The 15,223-nt window shown below is 46.1% G+C and overlaps 1 protein-coding gene across 2 annotated transcripts in view; it reads left to right on the top strand.

Moving 5' to 3' along the window:
• The first annotated feature begins 1,193 nt into the window (after positions 1–1,193).
• The window catches only part of LOC137430292 (leucine-rich repeat-containing protein 75A-like), a 97,185-nt gene continuing 83,155 nt past the window's right edge, over positions 1,194–15,223 (top strand). Inside the window, exons 1-2 of one of the 2 annotated variants that reach the window (XM_068121064.2) lie at positions 1,194–2,122; positions 12,026–12,154. In XM_068121064.2, coding sequence (XP_067977165.1) covers positions 1,940–2,122; positions 12,026–12,154 — 312 coding nt within the window. In that variant the 5' untranslated portion in view covers positions 1,194–1,939. The remainder of the gene's footprint in view (positions 2,123–12,025; positions 12,155–15,223) is intronic. The other variant, XM_068121066.2, reaches the window with a different exon arrangement.

Raw genomic sequence — 15,223 nt, 5'->3', positions numbered from 1 at the left:
TTAGACCTTCATTAATATTAGAAGTGCTGATGCTAAAACAGGAAATGTCAAACTTTGGACACATCGTGGTGAGAAATCGAAAGTCTATATAAATCAACCATGCTGGATATGCTCGAAGGAAGAAGAAGAAGAAGAAGAGGAGGAACAGGCAGACTGTGTGTGCGCCTGATGGATGGGGTTAACGATGCAACTGAGCTGTCCATGCCAGAGTTTCAGGAAGGAATGCAGGATAAGGATGTTTTGCAGAAATCTGATCATGGATGCCACCAGACACGACCTGATGGAACGAGATAACTAGATGAGTACAAATATGACAATTTCTGCATCCATTATTACGAGGAGCGTTCGGAAAGTTCTCGGAACGAGACACACACACGGTGGCTCAGCCAAACACCCTACAGTTATCCGCTCTGCGCTACGTAATATATAGATGACGCCACAGTCCACACCGTCTTCTCTCCATTGTTCTCACTTATCTTCCTTTGCTCAATTAATCAATTTAAATGTTCGAAATTTAGACCCTGGGTGCGTTCACATTTAGTCCCCCACATCCCCATCCCCACATGCCACATGTAAGTAATAGAGACACATGGTTTTGTGACATAATGGGTCATTAAATCATTTGCTGCTATTTTGTATCACGAACCATTTCTTTTTCTTCTTCTCCCTATCCTTCTCCTTCTTCTGCTTCTTCTTCTCCTTCTCCTCCTTTAACGGCCATATTAATTGTTCCCGCGTTCTTCTGGGGTCGGCCGGAGGAAGCTTGGTCCAAGCCTTTCACGAACCGCTGGCCAGGCCTGACTTTCGCTAAAGTTGGGCTAGGAATTTGTAATTTATTCAGGGTGCCGGCGATAGCTCACCTACTCTTCGCGAAGGACACGTTTACTGTACTATTTATTTGTAAAAGGCATCCTTTAATCAAAACAAACTTCCGTACGAGGCGCGAATCGGGAGAACCTAACAAGGAATTAAATAATTATCTACATTTTAGGCAGAATCGCGAAAAAAATTCTGGGAGCCATGAACTCAAGCGGTGATTGGATGCATAAACAAAAGGAACCAGATTTCATGACCTTTCGTCGGTTTCTACGTTCATTAATAATAATCATTATCTGGAGTGGAAATTCGAACCGCGGTCTGATCGTTGGGAAACGTTAATGGGCGGAGCCTCGTTACTTTCCCCGCCCAGACACGCCCACTGAATGTCGCCACGTGTTCTGGTGACAGAGCTGGGAAAGCTCGCTTTGCACTTTGCAGGGACGGACAACAAAAGGGAAACGGACAAAGATCGAGAGGGAATACATGGACTGTGAGGCAAACACGAGGCCGCGGTTGTTCTGTCCTCGTATCGAGACCTTCGGACTCCAATCGGATATTGGGCGGAGTCGGACGCGGCTCTCACCTCGGGAGCCGGTACGTGGGTGGAAAACGGAAGGTGATTCCCGGACCGGCTCTTGTATCGCGGGCTCCGCCCAGGGAATGCGGAGCATCGGGGCAGGGAGACCGGCACGAGGAGAGGTTGGACCTGCGGGGCCGCTCCCGCTTCACCGAGTCGCGCCGTGACCGGCACCTGGCGAAAGAGGTGAACGGTGGGACGTGCCTCGAGGGCTCGCGCAAGGGGTCCGGTCCAGGTGTCGCAATATGGTTCGTGAGACCGACGTCGTGTGAAGTTCTCAAGGCGACTCGGAGTGCGGGGGAATCTCCGATTGCACCTTCCCCCCAGCGCACCACCAGGTATCCACCTCGTCCTCGTGGAGGGCATTTCGCGCCTTTGTGGGGGGAGGGGGGCGTGAAAAGGTGGTCCTCGTGCGCGCGTTCGCTGTTTACTTTCTGTATAAGTCGAAGCAACAACAGAACTGCAAGCATAACAATCGGAGCAACCACCACGACCTGGATCGCGCAGGGGTCCACGGGAGACGCTGGGCTTGAATTCACCGCCATGGCGCCAATGGGTTCCAAGGCTGGCAAGCAGGCGCGACCACAGGAGGAGACTCGAACGGGGATGGCGGCCGCGATCCCGGCCCCGTACGAGCGAAGGGTGGCATTGGTGCAGGAGCTGCAGGGATTGGTGCGGGACGGATGCGCCGAGCGCGCCACCGGGGTGTTGCGCTCGCTGCGCCAGGTGGGTCTTCAAACCTTTACAATGGACACCCAAGTATTCGTGCAAGTTGTTTCGTCATTACCCACGGTCTGATAACGGGGTGGCTACTCGACGAGCCGCCAAGGAAAAGGGCATGTTTACGTCGTGAAAAGGCCCCGGTCACGGTTCAGGTCGCAAGTGGATACGTGCTCCTTTTAGGGGTCATCACTCATCTGGGCAGCTTGCGGGTTCGATGTCTGAATCTTAATAGGTTTTCTGATTAATGTGGCCCTCATGACATGATATGCCAGACACTCGCCTCTAAGCTGTCTCGCCTGGGTTCGAATCCCGACCCACCTATAAACAGGTGTTTCACAGGCGATTCATCAATGTGTGTGCCGTCCCTCAGATGGACGTTAAACTGGGCGTCCCGTCCGACAGCATTAGGTGGTGAATGTTGAAGATCCCACGGTGTCCTTCGCGCGGAGTAGGTGAATTTATCGCCGGCACCATGGCCAAATTCCTTCACCTTCACTCGAACGTCCATTGGCCAGCTGGTTCGTGAAAGGCTCTCCCACTTCAGCATTCGCATTTATAAAACCTTTATTTCGCCGACATCACGGCTTCTCCGTCCATGCAAACCTACGTCCAGGGGTCAAAAACGACCCCAGCCTCACTGCTCAGGTGCATTACGGACATTTTTGGCGCATTTTGTCAGAGAGAGACCCCTCGGGTGTAAAATACGGTGCAGCCTTGTGTGCCCTGGTTATCTTGCATGTCGAGTTGGGTTGCGTCGGGGAGTCTCCGGTACACGCCAATAACACGTGACTGCTTGTGCCACGGGTCTGAGATGCGCCAACAGGCTCTCACCTCCAGTGCAACTAGTGCGGCACCCGTGAAGCTCAGACTTCCAAACTCATCTGCTCGCCAATTCCCCCAGGCCACCAACTGACTTTCTTCAGTCTTCGCCCCCACTCTAAAAGGGGTTGGCCAAAGCACACCCTTGTCCGACTGAACAAAACTCACGTGCCTTATATCACTACGCGTGCCCCGAGGGCAACATGGGATTGTATTTTCGTTAAATAATATTATACTGTCACGTGTATGGCATGTATGGCACCGCACACATGTATGGCACCGCACACAACCGCAAGTGATTAAAGGAAGGAACTGCACATGCAAGGAATTGATCCCACAAATAGGTCAAATTTAGACAGCACGCCGCTCCAGTTGTTGCTAAAGGTCAAATTTAGACACCACGCCGCTCCAGTTGTTGCTAAAGGTCAAATTTAGACAGCACGCCACTCCAGTTGTTGCTAAAGGTCAAATTTAGACAGCAGGCCACTCCAGTTGTTGCTAAAGGTCAAATTCAGACAGCACGCCACTCCAGTTGTTGCTAAAGGTCAAATTCAGACAGCACGCCGCTCCAGTTGTTGCTAAATGTCAAATTCAGACAGCATGCCGCTCCAGTTGTTGCTGAAGGTCAAAACTCAGACAGCACGCCACTCCAGTTGTTGCCAAAGGTCAAATTTAGACAGCACGCCACTCCAGTTGTTGCCAAAGGTCAAATTTAGACAGCACGCCACTCCAGTTGTTGCTAAAGGTCAAATTTAGACAGCACGCCGCTCCAGTTGTTGCTAAAGGTCAAATGTAGACAGCACTCCACTCCAGTTGTTGCTAAAGGTCAAATTTAGACAGCACGCCGCTCCAGTTGTTGCTAAAGGTCAAATTAAGACAGCACGCCGCTCCAGTTGTTGCTAAAGGTCAAATTTATACAGCACGCCGCTCCAGTTGTTGCTAATGCTCAAATTTGGACCGCACACCGCTCCAGTTGTTGCTAAAGGTCAAAATTAGACAGCATGCCGCTCCAGGTGTTGCTAAAGGTCAAATTTAGACAGCACGCCGCTCCAGTTGTTGCTAAAGGCCAAATTTAGACAGCACGCCGCTCCAGTTGTTGCTAAAGGTCAAATACAGACAGCACGCCACTCCAGTTGCTAAAGGTCAAATTCAGACAGCATGCCGCTCCAGTTGTTGCTAAAGGTCAAATTCAGACAGCACGCCGCTGCAGTTGTTGCTAAAGGCCAAATTTAGACAGCACGCCACTCCAGCTGTTGCTAAAGGTCAAATTTAGGCAGCACGCCGCTCCAGTTGTTGCTAAAGGTCAAATTTAGACAGCACACCACTCCAGTTGTTGCTAAAGGTCAAATTTAAACAGCATGCCACTCCAGTTGTTGCTAAAGGTCAAATTCAGACTGCACGCCGCTCCAGTTGTTGCTAAAGGTCAAATTCAGACAGCACGCCACTCCAGTTGTTGCTAAAGGTCAAATTTAGACAGCACGCCGCTCCAGTTGTTGCTAAAGGTCAAATTTAGACAGCACGCCGCTCCAGTTGTTGCCAAAGGTCAAATTTGGACAGCACACCACTCCAGTTGTTGCTAAAGGTCAAATCTGGACAGCACGCCCCTCCAGTTGTTGCTGAAGGTCAAATTTAGACAGCACGCCGCTCCAGTTGTTGCTAAAGGTTCAATTTAAACAGCACGCCGCTCCAGTTGTTGCTAAAGGTCAAATTCAGACAGCACGCCGCTCCAGTTGTTGCTAAAGGTCAAATTCAGACAGCACGCTGCTCCAGTTGTTGCTAAAGGTCAAATTTAGACAGCACGGTGCTCCAATTGTTGCTAAAGGTCAAATTCAGACAGCACGCCGCTCCAGTTATTGCTAAAGGGCAAATTTAGACAGCATGCCGCTCCAGTTGTTGCTTAAGGTCGAAATTAGACAGCACGCTGCTCCAGTTGTTGCTGAAGGTCAAATTTAGACAGCACGTCACTCCAGTTGTTGCTAAAGGTCAAAATTTTACAGCACGCCGCTCCAGTTGTTGCTAAAGGTCAAATTAGGCAGCACGCCACTCCAGTTGTTGCTAAAGGTCAAATTTAGACAGCACACTGCTCCAGTTGTTGCTAAAGGTGAAATTTGGACAGCACGCTGCTCCAGTTGTTGCTAACGGTTCAATTTAGACAGTACGCTGCTCCAGTTTTTGCTAAAGGTCAAATTAGGCAGCACTCCGCTCCAGTTGTTGCTGAAGGTTCAATTTAGACAGCATGCTCCTCCAGTTTTTGCTAAAGGTCAAATTTCGACAGCACACCGCTCCAGTTGTTGCTAAAGGTCAAATTTAGACAGCATGCCGCTTCAGTTGTTGCTAAAGGTCCAATTTAGACAGCATGCTGCTCCAGTTGTTGCTAAAGGTCAAATTTAGACAGCATGCCGCTTCAGTTGTTGTTGAAGGTCCAATTTAGACAGCACGCTGCTTCAGTTGTTGCTAAAGGTCAAATTCAGACAGCACGCCGCTCCAGTTGTTGCCAAAGGTCAAATTTAGACAGCACGTCGCTCCAGATATTGCTAAAGGTCAAATTTAGACCATGCCGCTCCAGTTGTTGCTGCAGGTCAAAATTAAACAGCACGCTGCTCCAGTTGTTGCTAAAGGTCAAATTTAGACAGCATGTCACTCCAGTTGTTGCTAAAGGTCAAAATTAGACAGCACGCCACTCCAGTTGTTGCTAAAGGTCAAATTAGGCAGCACACCGTTCCAGTTGTTGTGAAAGGTCAAATTATACAGCACGCAGCTCCTGTTGTTGCCAAAGGTCAAATTTAGACAGCACACCACTCCAGTTGTTGCTGAAGGTCAAATTTAGACAGCATGCTGTTTCCGTTGTTGCTAAAGGTCCAATTTAGATAGCACGCCGCTTCAGTTGTTGCTAAAGGTCAAATTCAGAAAGCACGCCGCTCCAGTTGTTGCCAAAGGTCAAATTTAGACAGCATGCCGCTCCAGTTGTTGCTAAAGGTCAAATTTAGACAGCACGCCGCTCCAGTTGTTGCTGAAGGTCAAATTTATTCAGGACGCCGCTCCAGTTGTTGCTAAAGGTCAAATTTGGACAGCACGCCACTCTAGTTGTTGCTAAAGGTCAAATTCAGACAGCAAGGTGCTCCAGTTGTTGCTAAAGGTCAAATTTAGACAGCACGCCACTCCAGTTATTGCTAAAGGTCAAATTTAGACAGCACGCCTCTCCAGTTGTTGCTAAAGGTCAAATTTAGACAGCATGCCGCTCCAGTTGTTGCTAAAGGTCAAATTTAGACAGCACGCCGCTCCAGTTGTTGCTGAAAGTCAAATTTAGACAGGACGCCACTCTAGTTGTTGCTAAAGGTCAAATTCAGACAGGACGCCGCTCTAGTTGTTGCTAAAGGTCAAATTCAGACAGCACGCCGCTCCAGTTGTTTCTGGGATGCCCCTCTAGTCTCGTGAGTCTAACTCCTGTGATTAGCTAATCATGGGGACTATCCTAAGTCGTTTATTCCCCTCCAGGAGTTCTCAATAAACCAATTGGTCATTATGGGAAAGATGGCAGAAACAGACACACACGTGTGGCTAAACAAATATGAATAATTTAATGAAGCCCAAGACAGAACAATGCCAGACGAACACAATTGATGAACACAATAATGGAATACAAGGAAACTAGGCCCCTGAGGCACTGAACTCGTACACAGTCATGCACGCTGAACCAGGCGAGATGATTAGAGGCTGGCAGTTTGTGTAGGTATGATACAAGGGTTGCTCTTGTGTGCTGGAAGTGGCAAAGTTCACGCCTGTGGCTTGGCGGCTCGGTGTACCTCTTTTAAGGGGTGGTCAAAGTCAGAGAACGAGAGTCACAGAGCATTCGCCTTTATGGATCCTTCCATCATTCCCTGTTTCGTCCCTGCCCGGTGGGTGCCAGACAATCACACACAAGGCCTGCGCATCGGGACAGCCTCAGCCAATCGTGTTATATGTTGTAGTTAGCCCTACCACTCAATGGTGAAGAATCACTTAAATAATTCTAGTGTCTGGATCCATCAATAAAACAGTCAATTTTCATCCAATTGACCTGAAATTTAAAGAATTCGCATATTTTGTCACTGAATTGGTTCACCAATGAAAATCTAAGTTTGTACTAAGTTCAAAGGTCAAGGTTGCATAAAATTGTCAATTTTCATCTGATTGACATGAAATTTGAGCAGGGTTTGCATATTGGTTCACAGAAGCCTTTTACTTTCAAGGTCAAACGGTCAAGGTCGCCTAAAATCATCAATTCTTTTGTATTTTTATGCCTCCACGCCCCGAAGGTGGCCGGAGGCATTATGTTTTCGGGTTGTCCGTCCGTATGTACAGCTAAACCTCGTTTTTCTCAGCAAGCACATGTCCAATTGAGACGAAACTTTCAGGATAGGAGTGACACCCATGCAGAATGTTTTTACGATAATTGTGACGTCAGAGGTCACGTGGTATGGCAGCCATCTTGGATTAAACACAAATAATAATAATAAAAATTTTCGGAAACCAATGAATGGAAAAATTTTAAACTTGGAACATTGTCATGTACTTCGAATGGGGAACAAAATCATGATAATGATGACATCATCAGTGAAGTTCTATACCGGCCATAAATATTTTAATCGAATGCCTTATCCTAAAAATCTGAAATTGCATTCACATAATATATGATATTGTCGTGCGGACCCTTTTGGTTAACACCAGGGACCGCGGAAGACCAGAACGGCTTTAATGGAGGCGACGACCAAACACGGATTGTGCTATAATAAGTGCGGGAGGAAGAAGAAGTGAAGAGGAAGAAGCGGCGGAAGCACGTACCTTTGGAGGGCGAACAAACTCAAACGGCAGCTCCGATCCTGCAGGAAATTAATGAACTCACGAACGCCGAATCAGAATGTACAAAAATAAAGATTTATTCCACGGAACCCGATAACAATGAAACGCGACGGTAATCAAATAAAAAGCCTAAATTGGGATCCCACACACCAGATCTCAAACACAGACGGGGGAAAATGAATTACGAAAAGAAATGTCTCGTCGTGTAATTTGCAATGGGGATTGGCCTTATCTGTCCTGTCGTCTTGTCTGTCTCCAATCTCCGCTGCACACCACGAGGCATCTCACTCCCGCACAAGCACCGCGAAGGCCTGGCCCCAAATTCCAAAGCACCACGAGGTCAAACGCACGCTAGCGCAAATCCACCCAGCAAAAAGGAGCGAGCTCCAACTACCTCGACGGCGATCTTCCACACGACAGCGAACTCAACCAGGGCCAGGACTCTGCTCACAAGCCAACTCGGGATCGCACCGGGACTCTCTCAAGCTGTGAACTGCGAACCGTGAACTCAAAAACCTTCTCTGCTCACGTTGTTCGGCGCGCCCTTCTTATCACCTCTGGCGGTGACGTCAGCCCTGCGTGGCACCCAATCAGGGCCTCATAGCCTAACGCGTTTTGTCGACCCGCTTCGCGCCTTCCGCGTCCATTCGCGCCAACCGATCACAGCCCTCCTGGGAGTGGTATAGCACGTAGCGTGTAGCATGCTACGCGGGCCCAGCGGAGATTAAACGGGCCGTGGTCCAGCACGGCACCCCGAATCGGCCCCATTGCCTGTTCGTCTTCCAAAGTCATGTCAGGGAAGGGATTTATTTAGTGTTGTAATAAAGATCCGACCTAAGTGTCTAAATGGGTGCAGTGCCAAAAGGGACAAAGGTTTGGCTACAAGGTGTGACACACAGGGGCATTATCTTTTAATCCCTACTCGATTTATCACTCGAACATCCTGGTATGCTCACAGGTATACATCTTAACCGACAAAACGCCTACACCTGAAGAACGTATTACAGGGTGGTTTCCTTACCGCGACAAGTGAAGCACGTTACCTATTCAGATCTACAGTCACGTGAAAAATTAAGTACACCCCATGTAAAGTTTTGACTTTTTAAACATATTTCAACATACAGCTATTTGATCTTCATTTCAACAATATTGACAGATAAAGGTGATATAATATAACAAATATCATGAAACATTTACATTTTGCAGTCCATTGTATAATTTAAATAAACATAAATGCAAATTTCGCATGTGGAAAAAGTAAGTACACCCTTGGCTCTAATAGGTGGTATTGCCCCCTTTGGCAGAAACAACCTCAAGTAGGCGTTTCTTATAACTGTCTACCAGTCTCTGACATCGACTGGGAGAAATTTTTGCCAACTCCTCCCTGCAGAATTCTTTCAGCTGTACGATGTTTGAGGGGTTTCTTGCATGCACAGCTCGTTTCAAATCCCCCCACAACATCTCGATGGGATTTAGGTCCGGGCTTTGATGTGGCCATTCCAGAACCCTCCATTTCTTTCTTTTCAGCCATTCCTTGGTGGATTTACTGGTATGTTTACTTGTTTAGGGTCATTGTCATGTTGCAAGGTCCACCTTCAGTTGAGCTTCAACTTTCCGACAGATGGCCTCACATTATCCTCAAGCACCCTCTGGTACAATGAAGAATTCATAGTGGATTCTATGATGGTGAGCTGCCCAGGCCCTGATGCAGCAAAGCTGCCCCAAACCATAATATTTCCACCACCATGCTTTACAGTTGGTATCAGGTTCTTGTGGTCAAATGCTGTCTTTGGTTTTTGCCAAACATGTCTTCTGGTACTGTGGCCAAATAGCTCTACCATTGACTCATCTGTCCAGAGCACATTGTTCCAGAAGTGCTGGTCTTTGCCAAGGTGTTCATTAGCAAACTTTTGTCTTGCCCTGATGTTTTTTCTGGACAGCATAGGTTTCCTCCTGGTACACCTCCCATGTAGATCAAATTTGTGCAGCCTCTTTATAATGGTAGCCTCGTGCACTTTGACATCAACAGTGGAAAGAGCTACCTGTAGGTCCCGTGATGAAATTTTGGGGTTCTTAGAGACTTCTTTCAGCATCTTGCGGTCTGCTCTCGGGCTGAACTTGCAGGGGCGGCCTGGCCTGAACAAGTTGGCAGTTGTTTGGAATCTTCCCCACTTGTAGATGATCTTCCGGACAGTCGAATGATTGATTTCAAATTGTTTGGAGATCTTTTTAAATCCCTTCCCAGACTCGTAGGCATCTATAACCTTCTTTCTGAAGGCCTCAGAGAGCTCTTTTGATTTAGGCATGGTGACGCCGCACACTTCAATAACAAAGAGCAAACCAAACTAAATGTCTGAGGTTTAAATAAGACAGGTTCCTCCAAGATCCTCTCGAACGATGTTCTAATCATTTGCACCTGAGCTGGTGCACCTGATTCTAATTTTAGGTATTTGAAGTAGTGATAAATGTAGGGGTGTACTTACTTTTTCCACCTGCGAAATTTGCATTTATGTTTATTTAAATTATACAATGGACTACAAAATGTAAATCTTTCATGATATTTGTTATATTATATCACCTTTAACTATCAATATTGTTGAAATGAAGATCAAATAGCTGTATGTTGAAATATGTTGAAAAAGTCAAAACTTTACATGGGGTGTACTTACCTTTTCACTTGACTGTATCTGCTCTACGTATCACTACCCTACCGACATAACAATATATATATTAACACCCATTTGTATTGAAATATTAAATTTATGACATCATAGGTCACATGGCTTGGCAGCCACATTGGACTTAACCTAAAACCTTTAAAAAAACATCTTCTCCAAAACCACCAAAGCGATCAACTCGAAACCTTACAGGTATCATCGACTAGGCATGACAATTAAAAGTTGATCACGAAAACGTCATCAGTCACATTTTGTGGCAGCCATATTGGATTGAAGGAAATATTAAATAATTATATCTCTGAAACCGCTTACCCTATCAATGCGAAACTTTACAAATCTCATCTAACTCCATTGCTGCATATAGCTTGAAAATGATGATGTCGTAGGTAATGTAGTTTGGCAGCCATCTTGGATAGAAAAGCGGACCTTATCCGATCAACACAAAACCTCACAAACATGATCCACTACCCATACATATGCATAGTGTACATTTGTTTGATGTCGTATCTCACGTGGTTTGGCAGCCATATTAGCTTGAACACTAATATTTACAAACCTACTTCTCTGAAACAGCTTCACAGATCGATGTGAAACCTGTCATGTCTGGTACAAATGTAACACTTGAGAACAGCTGAAGGGAATTAAATGAAACTTGTTTATTTTTAGAACAGTCAACGAGGGCATCTACTCGTTTTCATGGGCAGGGACTATGTGGAGACATATTGGCGACACAGTGCATTGCTCTAGTTTTTCTTCTTTTTCTTCCTATTTTTTTTCTTCTTCTTTTATTTATACCCGTCTTCTTTGGACGATTATAGGGATGCATCAAGATTAGAGCTGTTGCTTCAACTTCCCCCCTGTCATGCCACCTATCTCCTCCACCCAAGTGTCTTTGTAATTCATGGATGACCCCTTTAAAATTGAATGGCAGGCATATCGAAAAGAATATAATATTTTGGTGGTTGTCAGAAGTCACAGGACATACACATATTGAGCATTTATAACATTTGCTACTGTAGCTGTGATATTACCATGGACATATCACAAATGGGATTCTCTCTCTACTTCTTTTAGTTCCCCCACCCCCAATTATTCCCAGCTTCTCGTGTAGTCGGCTGGGGAACATATTTGGCTCAAATCTTTCACAAACCGGCGAGCTAAGTCTGATGTTCGACTGGAAGTGAATTTGACAGGAATTTGTCATTTGTTCAAGGTGAAAATAACAATAAAAACAATAAAATCATGTGACTAATGTTCACGAAAGGTACCATCGAGATAGCTCAAAGGTAAGTATAATAGCAGGGTGTGCATTTAGACCTAGGAGAGGCAACGCAATACCTCTAAGCTATCCTACCAGTCCAGCATGCATACCTCTGGGCTATTCAACGAGCCCTAGGTCACAAATGGAAGTAGGCTGCTGCAAGTCGCAGGTATTCAAGCTCAATAAGCATGGATTTATAATACACTGCAAATAATGCCACTACAAAATACTGTACAATCGTATCAATGAAATATCGTTAGTTTTGCCCGTAATTGCGTTTGGCTCAATGCTTGTGTATGATGTACGCAGGATCTGGGCATGGAAACTACATCTCTGGATGATGTACTGTACCGCTACGCGAGCTTTCGCAACGTGGTGGATCCTATATCGCACGATCTCATCTTGAGTCTTGCCAGGGATCTACATTGCCCCAAACGGGTGAGCCTCGTACTGTTGCAATAATTTTAGCTCCAGACTGCCAACCGGTCATTTTCCCCCAATTTGTACAAATGCACAATGCCAAATGCCAATCGGGTCTCTCTCCCATAATGGTAGCTGTCACCAATAGCTCACTTCTTGACCACGATCATTTTCAACTGGGAAAACAACCAAGAAGATACCTTGTTGGATCTCAGTCTGCACTCACCGCTCCTGACGATGCCCCAATAAGGGCGAAACTGGTTGCCAGTTAGGCTGGTTGACCTGGGGTATTTATGGGGTCACTTGCATGTGTTGGTGTCCTGTGTGATCCGTTTTTAGCTGTTAAAACTGCTTCTGCTGGTACAACCCTGAGATTGTTCTGCAACTGTTCAGTAAAGCGTTTTAGCTTTGCTCTGAATTCCAAAGAAAGTTTTCTTAAAATCACAAGGCATTTTAAAACGATGGCCTTCTGAAAATGACCTTGTTGCATAGTCCTGCGTTTGCAAGGTATCAAGTAAACCTGCCATCTTGAACGGCGTCAACAGGGGAGCTGCACCACGGAACACACAGTTGTGAAGGCGTTTTCTCTTGTGCGAAGTGGACATAAAAATGTCGTACTTTGTTTCACAAGAGTAAGTTTATACCCTCAAATTTCATATAATGGTTCCTGGTCTACAACTGCTGTGGTGGTCCTTTATGCCTCTGCTGAATGATGTAGGATCAAAATATCATTTCTACACAACTGCCCATCTGTCTGTTAATATTTAATGCATCACTTACTCTAAGCAAGCAAACCATTTTTAGGTAAATATAAAAGCCCCCTAAAGATGGGATAGTGGTTTAGTCGACTTGATATATCCCTGTGCTAGAGATCGGCCGCTGGCGATTGCAAATTGGATTGGGATTCAATTATGAGCTTGACCCGCTGATCGTATCCTCACCGAGGTATGTCTGTGAAGTGCACCTGAACATTAGGGTAGGATTTTGTAATTTATTCAGGGTGCAGACGAGAACTCGCCCGTTCTTCATTGAAATAATTGATGGGATATTTAACATCCATCAACAATCGATGTTAACTATGAGTCGAGTGACTGTGCACACATTGATGTATCACCCTGCCTCCGAAGCACAGATAGGACAGTTAATAGTCTGGTCGAGAATTGAACGAGCAGTCGTTAACCCCAAGCGAAAAGAGACATTTAGAACTAGAACGACACTCAGTAGAGAGCATACCTCCACCTGTTGAACAGTTGGGTTTTGTTTTTGGGGTTTTTTTTGTATACAAGATCGAGGCTCGTGAAAGAGCGAACACTAATTACACAAAAAACAAACAGACACAAAACACAATAAGGGGAGCGGTAGACAAGATGTGGAGAGAGGGGGAAGCACACAAACACAACATTTGAGAGCAGGGACATCGGGAGATCTGTGGGAGGGAGAGGGCTTGGGGGGAGGTGGGAGAGGTATGAAACATATGAACACTGCAAGGACTTCCAGGAAAGAAGTTGGAATTTCAAAAAAAAAAAGGTGTATCTGGGGTGAATTAGCGGGGGTAGAAAAGATCAAGGTTTTGGATGGGGGAAGATAAGAGATGGTGGTGAACAGCTGTTTTAAAGACCTGGAGGGAGAAGTGGGATTGAAGAGAGTGAGGGAGTTTGTTCCAGAGGGGGGAGAAAAGAGGAATGAAGGAGTGAAGGTGAGCAGAGAGTCTTGATTTTGGCAGTTTAACCATAAGAGGATTGCTGGCAGATCTTGTGCGACCTGTAGGAATATTTGGGGGACAGAGCCCAGAGAGAGTTGGGGGGGGCAAGGCCGGAGAGGAGTCGGTAGAAGACAGAAAGACCACCAACCTGCCGGTGGTGAGTGAGTGAAAGGCCCTCGGAGTTAGTTTCATCGCAGGAGATTCCAATGATTCTGAAAGCTTTGGTTTCTACAGCGTGAAGATGAGCTAGGTGTGAGGTAGGAGCACCATCCCAGAGGGGGGAACAGTATTCCATTGAGCTGCGGATGAAAGCCAATTGTATGTGGTGAGGAGCTCAGGTGTGCCAAGGAAGGACTTCGCACGATGGAGGATGCCCAGTCGGCGACTGGCTTTGGAGGCCAGATTTGAAATGTGGTTTTCCCAGGAGAGATCATGGCAGATAGTGAGACCCAAAAGCTTGAGTGACAGAACTTCTTGGAGAGGATTGTTGAGAAAGTAGATGGGAGGGTTGTCCAGTCGGTCTTTTCGGAGAGACATTGTAAGAATGTGAGACTTGTCAGGATTGAAAGACATGTTCCACTTGTTTGACCAGTCTGTGATTTTGTCCAGGTCTGCAGAGATTGAGGAGGCTGCAGACTGCCGCTCTGAGGGATGAGTTATGGGGCGGCAGAGAGTCGAGTCATCAGCAAAGAGATAGAGAGGATTTTCCAGAGAGTCGGAGAGATCATTGATGAAGACCAGAAAAAGCACAGGGCCCAGAACACTACCTTGGGGAACTCCAGCCTGAACAGGAAGGGGAGATGAGAGAAACCCATTCAGGGCCACACGTTGACTACAACCAGAGAGGAAGTCCGCAAGCCATGCGTGGAGATTTGTATCCCACTGATAGGCCGGATCTGGATTCGAAATTGTCAATTTTCATCCGATTAACTTCACCTTTGAAGACGATTTGCATATCAGGTTACTGAATTCAATCACTAATTATTTTTGAGGTCAAAAGGATGCTCTACTGAGTACCATGCTACTTCGTTCTGTTTTGCCAAGTGTCGCTCTATGTGTGATTTTTCATTTGTTTATCTGTCTGTGAAAAGGATATCTCTTGAAAGTTACAGATGGATTCGGACGAAACTTGGTGGACAGTTTGCGTGACAAATACGAATTGATTTGATTATGGTGGTGATCCGGATCCGAGAATTGTTTTTATTTTCAAAGTGATTCTTCACCATTGAGAGATGGGGCATGATCTTTTGACAAAACTTGGTGGATGAGTTGCGTCAGTGAAAAGAACAAGTCGATTATATTTTAGTTAAGGTCCAGATTTAGATCCAGCCTATCAGTGGGATACAAAACTTCTATCTACATACAAAGTCCTTCCTTGGCACACC

The sequence above is a fragment of the Myxine glutinosa genome, chromosome 6 (genome assembly GCF_964187855.1).
Source record: "Myxine glutinosa chromosome 6, kmMyxGlut1.1, whole genome shotgun sequence".
In the NCBI taxonomy this organism is placed as follows: domain Eukaryota; kingdom Metazoa; phylum Chordata; class Myxini; order Myxiniformes; family Myxinidae; genus Myxine; species Myxine glutinosa.
This window is presented reverse-complemented; position numbering and strand designations above follow the sequence as displayed.